This window comes from Ochotona curzoniae, unplaced genomic scaffold (assembly GCF_017591425.1).
Source record: "Ochotona curzoniae isolate NIBS_2020 unplaced genomic scaffold, NIBS_Ocur_1.0 contig_3520, whole genome shotgun sequence".
NCBI classification, from domain to species: Eukaryota; Metazoa; Chordata; class Mammalia; order Lagomorpha; family Ochotonidae; genus Ochotona; species Ochotona curzoniae.
Genome location: NW_024465894.1, coordinates 5,068,912 through 5,084,366, shown reverse-complemented (window position 1 = coordinate 5,084,366; position 15,455 = coordinate 5,068,912). Strand labels below are relative to the sequence as shown.

General features: G+C 55.2%; 1 protein-coding gene across 2 annotated transcripts in view; it reads right to left on the bottom strand.

The window, feature by feature from the left end:
- Positions 1 to 12,688, bottom strand: part of PREX1 (phosphatidylinositol-3,4,5-trisphosphate dependent Rac exchange factor 1) — a 127,319-nt gene extending 114,631 nt beyond the window's left edge. The window contains exon 1 of one of the 2 annotated variants that reach the window (XM_040981353.1): positions 12,364 to 12,688. In XM_040981353.1, coding sequence (XP_040837287.1) covers positions 12,364 to 12,603 — 240 coding nt within the window. In that variant the 5' untranslated portion in view covers positions 12,604 to 12,688. The remainder of the gene's footprint in view (positions 1 to 12,363) is intronic. The other variant, XM_040981352.1, reaches the window with a different exon arrangement.
- Positions 12,689 to 15,455: the final 2,767 nt, after the last annotated feature.

The following is a 15,455-nucleotide window of genomic DNA, read 5'->3' as shown; positions in this document are numbered from 1 at the left end:
ACTAACCAGGCACAGGAATTCCATTTTGTCTCCCACACAATAAGCAGGGCCCCAAGCACTTGGGCCATCTCCGGCCGCTTTCCCAGGCACAGCAGCAGGAAGCTGGAATGGGACAGGAACAGCAGAGACTTGAACCAGTGCTCCCAAATGGAATGTCTGCATCACGGTTTAATCTGCCACACAGGCCCCTTGACTTGCTCTTTCTGCAGAAATATAGCCAATCAGAAACCTTGTATCACAGCCACCAGAGTAACGTTACATCACTTGCTACAATAGAAGGCTGCAACTATTAAAGAGAAGAACATGTTAAAATCTATGCAAATAACAGCCCAACTTATCTTCCATGTCAGAATGGATGGGCATGGTGGTTGAGAAAATACACATTAGGCATATACAGTAATACTAAGGATGAGATCTTTTCACTCATCTTTATTTTACTAATGTTCAACAGCAAACTTGACTAATGAGTGAAGGGCATCACAGTCAGCCAGTGCCATGCCCAGCACTCGCTGACTTCCATTGCAACCACTGAGAGCCAGGGTCTTCTGGTCATGCATGCTGCTGTGGGCACTGGGCACCCAGTAGGCACTCAGAAATCCAGGGGCCCACCCAGGGGGCAGGAAGAGATTCCCTGACTTCCAGATTAGGCAACTGAGGCCCAAATGCCAAGACCAAGACCAGCACCAATAAGGCCACATTCTCACAGATAGCGTCCACCAAAGACCAGCAAGAGTGGGTGATGGCAAAACACAAGACCCAGGACTGGAGCCTGCCTGAGGCTGGCAATAGGAAGGGACACCGGTGGACAGGATGTGAAGCGGGTGCTGGGGGAATCTACACGGAGATGGAGTGACATCACCCAGTTCCTGACTGCGCTCACTGCCGGGAGGTTACTTAAGAGAAGATCCACAACAACCACCACAACAACAATAATGTCGTGTATGTGCAGCAGGGAGAAGGGGAAGCAGGACAAAGCCACCAGGAAGTCAACTCTGAGATGAATTTGCCCAGAAATGCAGCCAATTCGGTTTTGTGTGCAGATTCCGGCAGGTATGCAGACGTGTGTGAAACATGCAGTCAGCTATCTACGCGAAATCTCTCCATGCTTGGTGCCCACGAGGGAACGTGACACGCCAGGGACACCAGACAAAGTGCCCTTGACACACTCAGCACTGCTGTATTTAGCACCTTTGGGACCAAGGTGAGATCAATTTTCAAAACCACCCAAAGGGTAGGTGGTTGGAACCACATAGGGTTCTCTAAACTGGCAAAACATTTCGATCCCTGCCTTCCTGGTGTAGTAAGGGCAGAAAGCCCACCAGCCAAGCCCACATCAACCTCCCCCACCCCACGCTGGGGCCAGGCTCCCCAAAGTCACGGCCACATCCAATCCCTCTGGCTCACATGGTCCTTCCATCCTGTCATGAACACTACCAGAGGGACACTGTGTGCCAGGCACTAGGGACATGCCATATCATGTAGCACTGAACTCAGAAGAACCAGAACCTCCTACAACTCATGTTCTAGCAGAAGAGACAGACAGAGCAAGTCAAGATTGGGTAACTTCAAGCAGTGACACAGAGGAAGGGACTGGAAGGCTCTCAGGTGGTGGCACATGAGCTGGCAGCTAAAAGACAAACTGGGGTTCCAAGTGTTCCATGAAGAGGGGCAGTGGATGAAAGGGATCAGAGAGTTCAAACACAGCGAGAAAGTTGGTGGGATCTAGGCCAAAGGAACAAGGGGTCAAGATGAGTTAGCACGGTAGACAGGGGCCAGATCAACTAAAACCTGCTAAGATTTGGGGGCATCAACTCACTTTTCTGTTCCTTCCACCTCCAGCAGAGCAGGGACAGGTAAAGGAGGGGACTCCTTATAATGGCCTTGCCCGCGCCCCCTCCCCAGCTAATAAACCAGAGTGAAATGGCAAGAGGTGGGACCTAAACTCAACCTCGTCAACAATGACAACAAACATGTAAGCTAAACCGACTAATTAAAAGTCAAAGACTGTTACAGCAGATTTTTTTCTTTTTTTGTACTTTTTTCTTTTTCCATTTTTTAAATTGTATTTTTGACAATCTTTACATAGTTAGTTAGGGTAAAAAGATTCAAGGGCTACAGGAAAATGGGTAAGACTATTATTTCCATATTGTTTCCTTCATATATATGAGGTAAAGGGAGATTTTAAGGGAGAAATCCCACCCAGTCTCCCACCCACCCCAGGTCCCTGATGTGGGGCATGCTCCGAGGGTCTTGCTCAAGAGGTTTGATAGTTCAACAGTTATGAATTGCTGCCAATCACGCCACTCCAAGCACGATGAGGTTGTTGAAGAAACCACTGATTGACATAGTCCATCATAGAGTCTCCGTTTGCCCAGCTCTTCACTGCCAACATACAGTTAAGGTGGTTGACTGATTTGTTCTGTCCTCTGTCTTTTCATGGCTAGGGTTCTGAGTCCGGCAGCAGAACAGATTTTTCAAAGCTAGACTCAACTACAGGACGTCTGTAAGAGATACAGCTGAAATATGAAGATCACAGAAGGGCCAGTGTCGTGGCACAGTGGTCACTGTGGGATGAGAACACCCATTCAAGTCCCAGCTGCTCCACTTCGCCGTGCTCCCTGGTTCCTGCTAATGCAACCGGGGAAACGGTTGAAAGATGGTGCAAGTACCTTAACCCCTGCACCTACATGGGAGATCAGGATGGGGTTCCAAGCTCCTGGCTTCAGCCTGGCTTAGTCCTGGTCATTGCAACAACTTGAGGAGTCAATCAGCAGATGGAAGATCATACCCTCTCTCTGTGCCTCTGTCATTCAAATAAATATATATATTTTAAAAGACACACAATAAAAGACAGAGAGACAGAAAGGAAGCAGACAGAAAGCAAAAAGCACATGGCATGGCTGCAGTCACATCAGACTAATAATAATAATAACAATAATAACAATCAGGCTCATAAGGAACATTATCAGAGATAAGGAATGGTATTGGTACCTGTGTCTGTCCTGGTGGCTAAGACACCAGGTAAGATGTCTATCTTCCATATTGCAGCACCCGGATTCAATCCCAGCTGCCTGTTGACATGCACCCAGGGAGGCAGGAAGTGGGTCCCTGCCATCTACATGGGAAACTCAGATTCGATTCCCAGCACCCAGCTTTGGCCTGCCCAGTCCTGGCTGCTGTCGGCAAATCATGTAAAGAGCAAAACAGCAGACGCAAGAGTTCTCTCTCCTAGATGTATTTGTTAATTTGAAAGACAGGCTGATAAAGAAGGAGAGGGGCAAAGAACAGAAAATGAGAGACAGAGAAATCTTCGATCTGCTGGTTCACTCCCCAGCCACACAAGAACCAGGGCTGGACCAGGCTGATGCAAGGGTCTTGGAATTCCACCCTGGGGCCCAACAATCTGGGCCATCTGCTGCTTTCCCAGGCACCTTATCAGAGAGCTGCTTCAGAAGCTGAGCAGCCGGGACTCGAACCAGTGCTCTGATATGATATAGTGAAGACAAAAGCAGCATGAGTGAATGAATGAATGAATGAATGAATGAATAAATCTAGCTGCTTCCTTACGATCCCAGGAAGGATCAGAAAGGGTGCTCACGATGAGATGTCCTCACTGGCCTTGTGCAAACAGTAAGGAGACACTGAAAGTCTCAAGGATGCTAAAAAGAACCAGTCCCAGGGCAGCAGTACAGTCAGTTAAGCTGGGATCTGTAATGTCGGTATCCCAAAGGAGCAACAGTTCAACTCATGGCTGCCCCACTTCTGATCCAGCTCTCTGCTAACATGCCTAGGAAAGCAGTAGAGGATAGCCAAAGTCCTTGGGACCCTGCACCCATGTAGGAGATCCAGAAAAGGCTCCTGGCTCCTGGATTCCTCCTTGCCCAACACCAATTTTTGTGACCATTTGAGGAGTCAATAAGTGGATGGAAGATCTTTCTCTCTCTGTCTCCCTCTCTCTCCCCACCCCACCTCCACTTTTCAATCAATAAATCACTTGATTTTTTTTTTCTTTTTAAATGTTTACTTATTTATTTTTATTGGAAAGTCAGATATACAGGAAGGAGGAGAGACAGAGAGAAAGATTCTCCCTCTGCTGTTTCACTCAAGTGGCCACAACAGCCAGAGCTGAGCCAATCCAAAGCCATGACCCAGAAGCCAGAAGCTTCTTCTGGGTCTCCCAAGCATGTGCAGGGTTCCAAGGCTTTGGGCTGTCCTCAACTACTTTGCCAGGACACAAGTAGGGAGCCAGAAGGTAAGTGGAACAGCCAGGATACAAACCGGCACCCGTATGCAATCCCAGCAGATGCAAGGGTGAGGATTTAGCCACTAGGCTATCACACAGGGCCCAAATCATTTGATTTTTAAAAGGGGATGGCAGCGGCCACAGAGGCTCTGAGTTTCCCCAAAGCCCTGACCTTCACCGCAAGGGAGAAGCAGCACTTTTGGTTCTGGCTAGGTCCCCAGCCTGCACAACGAGGACAGAATGTGGGAGGCCAGGAGATAATGAAGTACCTGCGGTGCTCCCAGGGTCACTTCCTCTCTCTGCACCTCTGCCCTCCCCACTCGTGAGGGTGGCCTGAACCTTCACTTGTCCCCAGCAAGTGCAGCTACCCACCACCGCGAGGGCTGCTGGGATAGCTGGGCGCGAGGGTGGAGTCCCAGGTCCTACCAGTTTGTAACCATGCAAAGTAGCTTCCTGAACACAAAACAAACAGCACCTCCCAGCATCACAGGAAGCCAGGGCCCATCTCACACCATCGCAGCCACACCCTGGGCAGACACAAGGATTCGTGTAGCTCTCAGGGTGTGGTCAGTTCTGCTGGCCTCCTCCAGCAGTCTGGCCTAGTCACCCAGTGATACAGCAGTGCTCATCACAGGGGAAACAGAAGGGCCAAAATGGTCGAGGCACACAGCAGCCTGGAGACGGGCAGGTGGATCAGCCTCGGCGCTAGTCCATGCTGCAGGCAGGAGGCAGCTGCTGAGACCTCAGAGCAACCCCTGGGCAGTGGAGTGGGCCTTACCAGCGGTGACAGCCCACGGGTGCTTCTCACACCATCAGAAGGGAAATCCACACCCCTCACCCTCAGCGCACAGGCCAGTACAGCCTCACCCCTACCAACCACGTCCGCCTCATCTCCCCTACGAGTGTCCACCGCCCAGAGCCTGCTCCCACAGCAATTCTCACTCCTCACAGTAGCCACTCACTCTCGCCAGAAACAGACAAGTACAGGACCACAGTCCCTGGTGGCTGGCAGTCCCGGCCTCCCCAAGTCTGCAGCAGCAGCCCTGTCCTTGGCAGCCCAGAGTCCCCAGGCCTCCTTTAGGGTAGTCTGTACATCCCACCCAGGGGGAGGACAGGCAGGTAAACAGAGATCGAATGTCTAACCACCAAACAGGGAGTGGGCAGGCTCCCATCTGGTCCTGCCGGGACTGTAACAACCTGGAAACACACGCAGGTCTGCCGGGTCCTGGTTGCTCCTGCCACAGACCATTGCCCTTGCTCCAAGAGGCCAAGGACACGATGAAGGTCACACGCACAAGCACAGAGGTGGGTCTCTACTCAGGCACTGGGGTCAAGTGTGTGTGTGTGTGAGAGAGAGAGAGAGAGAGAGAGAGGATTCACCCAGATTCCACATGTTGTTCCATGCGCACGTGCATGCCCTTCAGACTTGGGCAGCAGAACTGGTGGCCACAGGCCAGTAGATAGCCCAGTGGTTCTCTGCTGGAGGCTAGCTTGCCTGCAACTCCAGGTGACACTAGCAACCTGTGAATGTTGGTTTTTTTTTTTTTTTTCTTGTACCAGGGGTGTGGCCCAACATCTTACAACACCCAGGACAGCCCCAGGACAGAGACCAACCCCCAAACACGTCATCAGACCTGAGGGTTCAGATTGAGATGGTGATCTTCATTGTGTCAGCTGCTAGCGCCCAAAACATCTATGGCGGCAGCAGAGGGGACAGGGGGCAGGATCTCGATCCTGGCTAAGACACAGGTCCCTGAGACTCTCTCCTTGGCTCTGGGGTATCTGCAATCTGGCTCACCAGCAACCCAAGGCCACCAGGACCCAAGGACTCTCCTGACACGCCTACACCCTATGCAAGATGGGCTCTGACCTCACCTTGCCCCTGGGGAAGGCGGGAGTGACCCAGGACCTGGCACCTTGGCTCCAGGGTCAGCCTGTTCTGGAAGAAAGCACAGAAATGACAGAGATCTAATTGGCCAGGTCCAGCAGCTGTTGGGCAGGCCCTGTTTCAAAGACACGTCTCTGGCAAAACCTTCCATGGTGAGAGGAAGCAAAAATGATGTGGGTTTCCTTATCTGAGGGAGTGGGCCCTCTGCTCCCAGTCTGCTGCTCCCGGCCTTGGGGTTGGAGACACTCCATAACAGGGATGCCCTGAATGTCTGCAAAAGCCAGGTTCTTTGTTTTCTTAGAGGAGAGACAGAGAGAAAGGTCTTTGGCCTCCGTGCAGCTCTTCTGAAAGCGGCAGATAAACGGCTCGCAGGGCAAAACCCAGGACAGCAAAGGGGCTCCCAGCGTGTTCTCCGCAAGAACTGCTCATTCAGATGCACAGAGCCCATGCCTCTTCTGAAGATACAGAGGTCCCCCAAAAGCTACCTGGAACATACAGCAGGTGCTCTGCCTGCATCCAGAGTTGTCACAACGCACGCAGCAGGACCCACATCAGCCAGCTGCCGCTCAGGTTTCTATCCTCAGCAGCCTTTCGCCAGATACCTGGGGATTCTCAACCAGACACTCTGGCCTGTCCCAGGCCCCAGCCCGGGGCCCTGCAGCCTCAAGGTCCTGCAGCCCTCCCTTGGACCGGCTGGCTTCATTCTCAGCTTCCCAGGCATCACAAAGGCAGGTTGCTGCCCCCTCTGGCACACAACACTGTACGGGGAGCAGCTCGGGTGTGGTAAAGAATGTGGGTCATGCAGCCCCACTCCCTGGGTTCTCGGGCTGTCAGGCTGTGTGGTCTGAAGACCCGGCTCTGCTTTTTCTGAGTCTTTCACTTGGGAAGTAGGAGGGACCAGTGCACCTGCAACTTTTGAGACTATCCAGAGAAGGTTTCATACCAGGCCTGCAAATGTGTGTCAGCAAACGGTGACAACTATTACATGTATCCAACAGCTGTGCTGAAAAAAAAAAAATCAGTTCTTAGGGACCCTCACAGTAGCCTAGCAGCTAAAGTCCTCACCTTGTACGCACCAGGATCCCACATGGGCACCAGTTCGTATCTGGCTGCTCCACTTTCCATCCAACTCCCTGCTTGTGGTCTCAGAAGGCAGTGGAGGACAGCCCAAAGCCTTAGAACCCTGCACCCGCGTGGGAGATCTGGAAAAAGCTCCTGGCTCCAGGCTTCGGATCAGCTCAGCTCCAGCTGCTGCACCACTTGGGGAGTGAATCAGTGGATGGAAGATCTTTCTCTCTGTCTCTCCTTTTCTGTAAATCTGACTTTCCAATAAAACATAAAAATAAATCTTAAAAAAATAAAATTCAGTTCTTCCTGTTAGTGTTTTTTGTTTTTGTTTTTTTATTTATTTAATTTTTTTAAGACTGACTGATGGATTGATTCGAAGGTCAGACAGAGAAAGAGAAAGAGAGCTTCCATCTTCTAGGTGATTCCACAAATGCCCTCCACAGCCGGATCTGGGCCAGAGACCTGGAACACTATTTAATCTCCCCCATGAGTGCAGGGACCCAACTACCTGGGTCCATCTCCTGCTGCCTTCCCTCCTGGGATCACCAGCACAGAGCTTTGTCAGAAGCAGAGCAGCCAGTACTCAAAGCAGTTCTTGGATTCAGGATGCTGGCATCACCAAAGGGCAGCTTAACCCACAGTGCCACAACACTGACACTCATGCATACTTTTCTGCAGAAAGGGTTTTACGAGCAGCACTCCCTCGGTAAGTCTTTTTCCTCAGCTGTCTTCCCACCAGACCTACCCTGCCACCTACACACCCGGCAGGCTGCTTCACACAGCGACCCTGTCATCACTGCTCACTTTCCAAAAGTTTCCAAACGTGCCACTTCACCATGCCATTCAGTCTCACTGACTCTGGATTCTAAAATGCAGCCCCTGGTCCCCAGTGTCCCGACATTCCTCTTTAGTACAAGGCTAGAAGTCTTAAATCTCTTTAAAAAAAAAAAAATGATGGCACAAAACCACAGTTTCTCGGTTTAGCAGCAGAGCTCCAAGAGAGAAGAGAAACTTGGGTCTTCAGCCCCCAAAAAGCAGAAGCAGAGATAGTCTATGGGGGCTTTCTACCCACAATCCCATTCCCCAGCGATCCCAGCCCGCTCGGTGGAGGCTGACCTCTCCAGGTACCTGGGAGTCCCACGTCTCTGTCCTCAGCCTCAGGGGGCGACTGATGCACTGCCACACAAGCGTGTCTTTGCCCATCCAGACAGGGTCCCTCTCTTCACCCCCGCCAGGCTAGCACACCCAGCACGGGGGTCACAGGCACCTTCCCTATGGTCTCCCCACTGCAGTCAGGGGTTCTGATCCAGAAAAGCCACCGCGGCACTCCAAGCACCCCCAATGGGCCTGGCACCATCTTGAGAACTGCAGCATCAGGCTCCTTCTTGGATTATACCCATTGTACAGACGGAAGAGTAGGTTGGGGACCTGTCCAGGATCACCTACTGTCACCAGGGAGCAAGGCCAGGAAGGGAACATCCATCTACACAGCTCCTAAGCCCCACTTGGCCCAAGCTCCATGAACAGACAGAGTTTGAAGGAAGAACCAGGCAGCCTGACCACAACCCTGCCCACCCTGGACAAGGGGAACAGCAGCAGGTCCGGAGGGGAAGTAAGAGGAGGAAGCGCAGGTGCAGCTCAAGGGTCATAGAGATGGGGTTCAGGGTCCGGCTCTGTTGCTTTAATCAAATCCTACACCATGGGCCTGGCCTGTGAGATGTGGGTTCCAGGGTCAGGCAGCCTGGGATCCAGCCCAGTCCTGGGCTCCATGTGACCCAGGGCAGCCCACTGACTCATACTATGCCTCAGTTCCCTCACCACCTGAGGGTGTAACAGGGAGATGGTGGGAGTGGACATTCAAGTGTTTGGGTAGTAAAAGGAGAACAGGGGCCAGCACCGTGGCTCCACTGGCTAATCCTCCACGTGCTGACACCCCATATAGGCACTGGTTCATGTCCTGGCTGCTCTACTCTACATCCAGCTCCCTGCCGGTGGCCTGGGAAAGCAGCGGATGGCCCAAAGCCCTGGGACCCTGCACCCACGTTGAGAAACCCAGATAAATTGCTCCTGGCTCCTGGCTTCAGATGAGCTCAGCTCCTAACCACTGCACAGTCATGTAGAGAGTAAATCAACAGATGGAGGATCTTTGTCTCTCCTCTCTGTAATTCTGCCTTTCAGATAAATACATAAATCTTAAAAGAGGAAAAAAAAACAAAAAACAAAAGGAGCACAAGCACCTGCTCCTTTGTGGCGGTGACAGTCACTGCCATCATCCTTACCCGGCCGTGCACAGAGCTCACAGCAGCCAGCCTCTCCATGCCACAGCGTCCAAACGTGGCCATCCCAGGCAAAGAGACAGCCCTGGTCACCATGGGCCGCACCCTCCGTGCCACTGCTCAAGGCAGAGAGACCCATCGCCACTCACAAATCACCCTTCACAGAACCCCTGGGGAACAAGGAGGGGTGTGGTCCAGTTTCAAGGTGGAGAAAGATGACAAGAAACAAAGGCCCAGGCCTGGAACCCGACAAAACCACCAGTTCCTGTGGCCGGAGTTGACTGAGTCAAAAGGAAACTCGCTCAGAAGCACTGTCCTTTTTCTCAGCCCTCACTTCACCTAGGCAGCCCTCCCTAACTGCCCTGCCCTGTGGATGCTAAAGCCCCATTCTCCAACCAACATGTACTAGTAGCATTTCTGCAGCCCACTGCTTGCCAGGCACTGTTCCCGAACGTTTTCTATGAATGTAAAGAATTCACCTGCCTCTTTAAGAACTCTAAGATCTGGGATCTTTGCCCATTTTACAGATAAGGAAAGTTAAGGCTCAGAAAGGTTAAGCCACTGGGCCCCAAGAGGGTGGCTCCAGGGCCAGGCCTGTACTTAGGGCTTTGTTCTCTACACTACTGTGCCACCTTCATTAGACCCCAGCCCTGGTACTGGGCACCTCTCACAGTCTGCCAGAGTCTTCCAGCTTCCACCAGCAGTCAGGCTGTCACTCCAACATCCCAGTCTCCATGTGTCCTTTGCAGGAATGGAGGAATTGCCGGCATTCTACCAGCTGGGAGGCTGGGGGGAATATCCTTTAGGCAGCACAATGACTGGGGAGAGAGGGTGAGGACTCAGGAGAATCAGCCTGCAGGCAGAGCGGAGCGGCTCCCCCCACAGCTTGTTCCCCCTAGCAGTCCCCATTCCCAAAAATGCCCTGGGAGGGGGTGGGGGGCAAGAGGCACAGCTGGCTCAAGTCCCTCTCAGGCACCAGACTGGGGACACACCAAAGGACATGGCAGACAGGAAACCTGGCCCCCCTCTCCTCTACATCCCCCCACACGCCACCCTGGTTTACAGGTGCAGAAGCTGGGGTCAGCACAGATGCCCTGGGTCATCAGAGAAGAGCTGGACCCCAAGCTGCCCTGCCACCTGCACCCACAGCCTTGGACTGAAAGCACTCTAGGACACCATGCAATTAGAGCCATCATTCCTTTTGTCTCCCTCATTCTTTAGTAAGAATGGTTGATGCCAATCTGTGTCCATTATCCCTGCCCACTCCGGCTGGGGGCCCAGGAGTGTGGGGGAGCCAGGGCTACTTCTTCCTCCCATTAATAAAAATTGGTCAGCTTCCTGATGTCCCACGGCAAAGAGGAGGCGCAGGAGGGAGCGGCTGGGGCTCTCGGGGAGACCGCAGGGCTTTTCTGCGCCCAAACCCAGCAGACAGCTTCTGAAACTGTGAGAGAGGAAAAGCTGAGGAGAGCTAGCTAAGCCCGCCTGATTCTCACTGGCCAAATGGTTTTCAAAGCCTGGGCACACGACCCTCCCCCTGGGCGAGGGCGCGCGCGCGCGCGCGCACACACACACACACACCTTTCACTGGGTTGGGGTCTGGAGTTGGAACTCGGACCACACACAGCCTTAGGTTGCACCCCCCACCCTAAATCTCCCACAAGCCAAGAACACTGAGGGGATCCCAGAAAATCCCTCTGTCCCGAGTCTGGGAGCTGTGGACTCCAGGGTCTTCCCAAACAGCCCTGGCTCTCACACCAGCCCTTCCAGAACCGGGATTAAGACTAGCTCAGAACCGAGAGGGGAAGTAAATGAGGACCCAGCAGGAGGCCCCGAGATGAAAGCGGCTGCACTCTCTAACTTCCACCCCAGGTCCAGCCCCCACTCCACCCCCTCTCTCCCCACCCCCTTCCCCTGCCACTTTTCGCACTTCCTAGGACAGCAGGGAAGTGGCCCCCTTCCTCCGCCTCGTAGAGTGAAAAGGGGAGAAAAAAAAAAAAAAACAGTTTCCAACAAGCGCTGGTGGGGGCTGCTGGGCTGCTGGGGTTCAAAACCTAGTGTGAACCCGCACAAGCTCCTCCACCTCTCTGACACTAAGATCGTCCCTGTGCAAAACAACCAGAAAACTCGGCTCTCCTCCACGGGTTGATCAGCCGCTCAAGACGCGAGGCGTTCCGCACACAGAGTGATTTCACAAGCCTGAGGCTGTGGTTTTGCAGCGTGGAGATGGAGGGGGTAACGGGGTGGGGGTGGCAGTCTAGACGGTCCCCGTCTGGATTAGAAACCCACTCTGCCACGGGGACTCGGGCACGAGGACGTGTGCACGGTGGGCCCTTCTTCGCACGGTGAATGCGGAGAAGGAAGGGGTCCCCCACCCTAGGGGGATCTGTGCATCCCGGACACCGGCTCGGGACCTCGGATCTGACCCTACTCTGCTGGGTTTGCGGAGGGCGCAGGGAGCCGAGGTGTCTAGGGTCTGCCCCCACCCCAGCAGCAGTCCACCGCGACCCCGGCAGACAAGTTGCTTTCACAGAGGGAAATAAAATCAGACGCTGCAGCGAAAACTCCCGGTGCCTGGGTCCCAGAGCCCCTGCTTCACGGATGTAACTAATTTTAAAACTATTCGAAAGAGGGAGAGGAGAAGAAAAAGACAAAAGGGCAGCGCGGGGGGGGGGGGGAGCAAAGTGAGGGGAACGGAGCGCGCGAAACCCGCGGCCAGAGAGACTACAGCGCAACTCAAGAGGAGCCCGGGTCTCCCCCCGGCTTCCCAGCGTAGCCCCCCGAGTTCCCCGGGGGACCGTGGCCACAGGTTGTGGCGAGCTGGCCCGCGCTCGGCTGCAGGGCGAGCGGCCGGAGCGGAGCTGCCCTGCTCTCGCAGGCAACAAACTCACCGACTGCAAGAAGCGCAAGGTGCCCACGTAGTCCCTCTCAGTGCCCAAGATCTCGTTGAGGACGCAGAGGCGGAGGCGCAGCTGGCGCTCGGACTCCCGGGCGGCCGCGCACGGGCCAGAGCCTGTACCAGAGCTGGACTCTGAGGGACCGGGGGCACAGGGGTCTGAGTGGGCACCCTCTCCGGCTCCATCGCCGCTGGGTTCGCTGCCGCCGCCGCCGCTATCGCTGGGCGCCTCCATGCTAAGCGCGCGGCCGCGGGGCGCCGGCTCCTTCCCCGCCTCCCCGCCTGCACCGCGCGCGGAGGTCGTGCCGAACGGCGGCGACTCAGGCGTCCAGGCGCCCCATCCCGGACGGGGCGCGCCGGCGGCCGGGCGCAGCAGCTGGCCCGGCGCTTGGAGCGGCGGGTGGGACCGGGGGGCGGGCACCCCCGGCAGGGCTGGGGGCGGAGGCCGGGCGAGGGGCGGAGGGGGGCCGGCCCTCGGGGCTCCCAGACGGCGGCCACCCACCCCCCCACCCCCGGCTGCCGCCAAGGGAGCGTCTGCCAAGTGCCACGCCGCGCTCGGCCGCAGAGGCGCTCGGCGCGCGCCCGGGGCCCCCCGAGAGGAAGCGCGGCGGCGGTCGGCGCCTACGTCGGAAGCTCTGCGCGCTGGCGCAGGGGGACCGGCTGTGGGGCGCTCGGGCCGGGCCCCCCTCCCGGAAGGGCCCGGGGGAGGCAGCGCGCGCACGCCTAGGCCAGCGTGCCCGGTCGGCGCCGGGACGCGTGGCGAGCCGCTGCGACCGCCACCACCGCCACCCCAGCCGCCGCGAGCTATGCCACTCCCACCCGGCACACGCGACACCACCCGCGGCGCGCAGCCACACGCACGCAGGTCGGCCGCCGCCGAAGTGGGAAAGCTCGCCGCAGGCGCGCCCCCAGTGCTCCCCACCTCATCCCTTTAGCACCCCCCGGGAAGGAAGAGAGGAGGCAGTGGCCTGCGCGTGCGGTGACGCCGCTGCCGCGGGACGCTCGAGCTCAGGGGTGCCCTCAGGCCATACCACGACCTTGGAGAGGATCCCACGTGGCTGGCACAGGCCCTGTCTTCGTTTTTCTGCTCTCTATTTGAGAACTTCTTTGCCCTTTGACCCTGACCTCTACACCATTCCCAGGACAAAATGTGAGCTGCCTCGGAGCTGCTAAGCCAGTGGTCGGTGCCTGTCCTTCCCTCCTCCCCCATCCACCCAGGCCAGGCCTCGCGTCTGGCTGCTCCAGGTGACCCTGGATCCTGGAATCACTAGACCAATGTCCTCACCTGCCTTCAAGCACCGGATTGCGAGGTGAGATTCTAAGGAGAGCGAGGCTGCTGCTGCTCTAGTTCAAGCCCAGCTCCTTTGCTTGCTCCCATTAGTGACCCGGGTTGCTTGCCAGCACTCCGAACCCTCAGTGCGTTTGCGGATGCAGTGGGGATAACCGGTCCGTGGAAAGTACTTGGAGCAGCGCCCAGACCCTGGCCAGCTCTCTGCAAATGTTTGTTCTTCGTTATTGTTGTCGCATGCGTGAATTGCCCTCGTGGTCTGGCCCCTGCCTGAACTGCCCTCACCCACCTGCTTGCTGGCCAGGGGTCACATTGTCTGTGCAATGGATTCCCTGACTCAGAGGGGATCCCCTGTGGGGCAGGAGTCTTCCTGCTTTGCTGTCTCTGTCCCAAATACCCAGGCTTGTCTTCAAAGTGAGCTCGGGGTAAATACTGCAGGTGCCTCCCAGCGCCACCTAGGGTCGTGCTCAAGGTGAGGTTGGACCTGAGCCCCAAGGGGATCTTCTGGGCAGGGTGCAAGATGTAAGGCTGTGAGGCTGGTAGTGAAAGCAGTTGCAGGCATAGATGACTGGCCTTTGGGGTGAGTCTCCAGTGCAGCTCTGTGCTATGGAAACCCTGGGCTGCTCATGGTCCCTCTCTGAGCCTCAGCTGCTTATCTTTAAGTTGATCCGTTTAGCACCGGACATCCCCTGAAAGAATGCCGGGTTCCAGTCCCAGCCACTCCACTTGCAGTACAGCTTCCTGCTGATGCCCCTGGGACAGAGCAGGTGGCAGTTCCTGTCCTGGAGTCTGTGTCACCTCCGCGGGAGACCCACCCACACTGAACTCCAGCCGCTGCTGTTGGAGGGATTTACCTGTCTCTCTGCCTTTCAAATAAAGTTAAAATAAATGAATGAACATGTTTTGCTTAAAAAAAAAAGAAACATAATCCTGGTACCACAAGGATTGAGTATAGTGGAAGCGTCGTGAACTGTGGAAGGAAAGAAGCTTAGGTGTGGGTTCTAGCCCCAAACCTGTCTCGGCGACTTTGGCTAAATTCTTTTACTTCTCTGAGCCTCGATTGTCTCATCTGTAAACATAGCAGTCTTTGCAAAAGCAAAACATATGTGCACGTGGAGGTCAGCTCACTCTTGGGGTGCGTTCTGTGGACTGTAGGGCATGGAGCAAGCAGCATCCTGCACCCAGTAAAAGCCAGGAGCACCCCCTCCCCAACTGCCGGGAACGTCCCTGGACGTAGCTGACTGTCCCCAAGAGCGAGGCAGATGGAACTGCCCTATGATGAGAGTCACTGGTGCATACACAGTACCTGGCAGCTGGCAGCCGGTGGGTGCTCAGCAAACACTGTTGGAGCAGGAATCCCAGCCAGTGCACACACGGATCCCACGCTTCCCCTAAGAATGGACGGGCGCAGCCAGATTGTCCAGTGACCCGTGGTGCACTGAGACACAGCCCATCAGCACTCATTGGCTCAGTTCCTGCCTGGAGAACTGAATCCACTGGTGTGCGTGCAGTTGCAGGAAGGTGCCTCAGAACGCGAGGACAGAGTTTGTGTGGCAAGAGGGCCAGGCAGTTCAAGCATTAAAGCACCACTGCCTTCCTCATCATGGTGGTTCTTTCTCTCAGGGTTTGGGGCCTCATTGTCACAAGGTGGCTGCCAAGGTAACATCATTTCACACAACTCCAAAGCAGCAAACCAAAGGACAGAAGAGACCCCTCTTGTGTCCTCATTTAGAATGTCAGTGCCACTCATGCCACAGTGGTCACATGGCCACTCCTGAATGGGCCACCACCATTAGCTT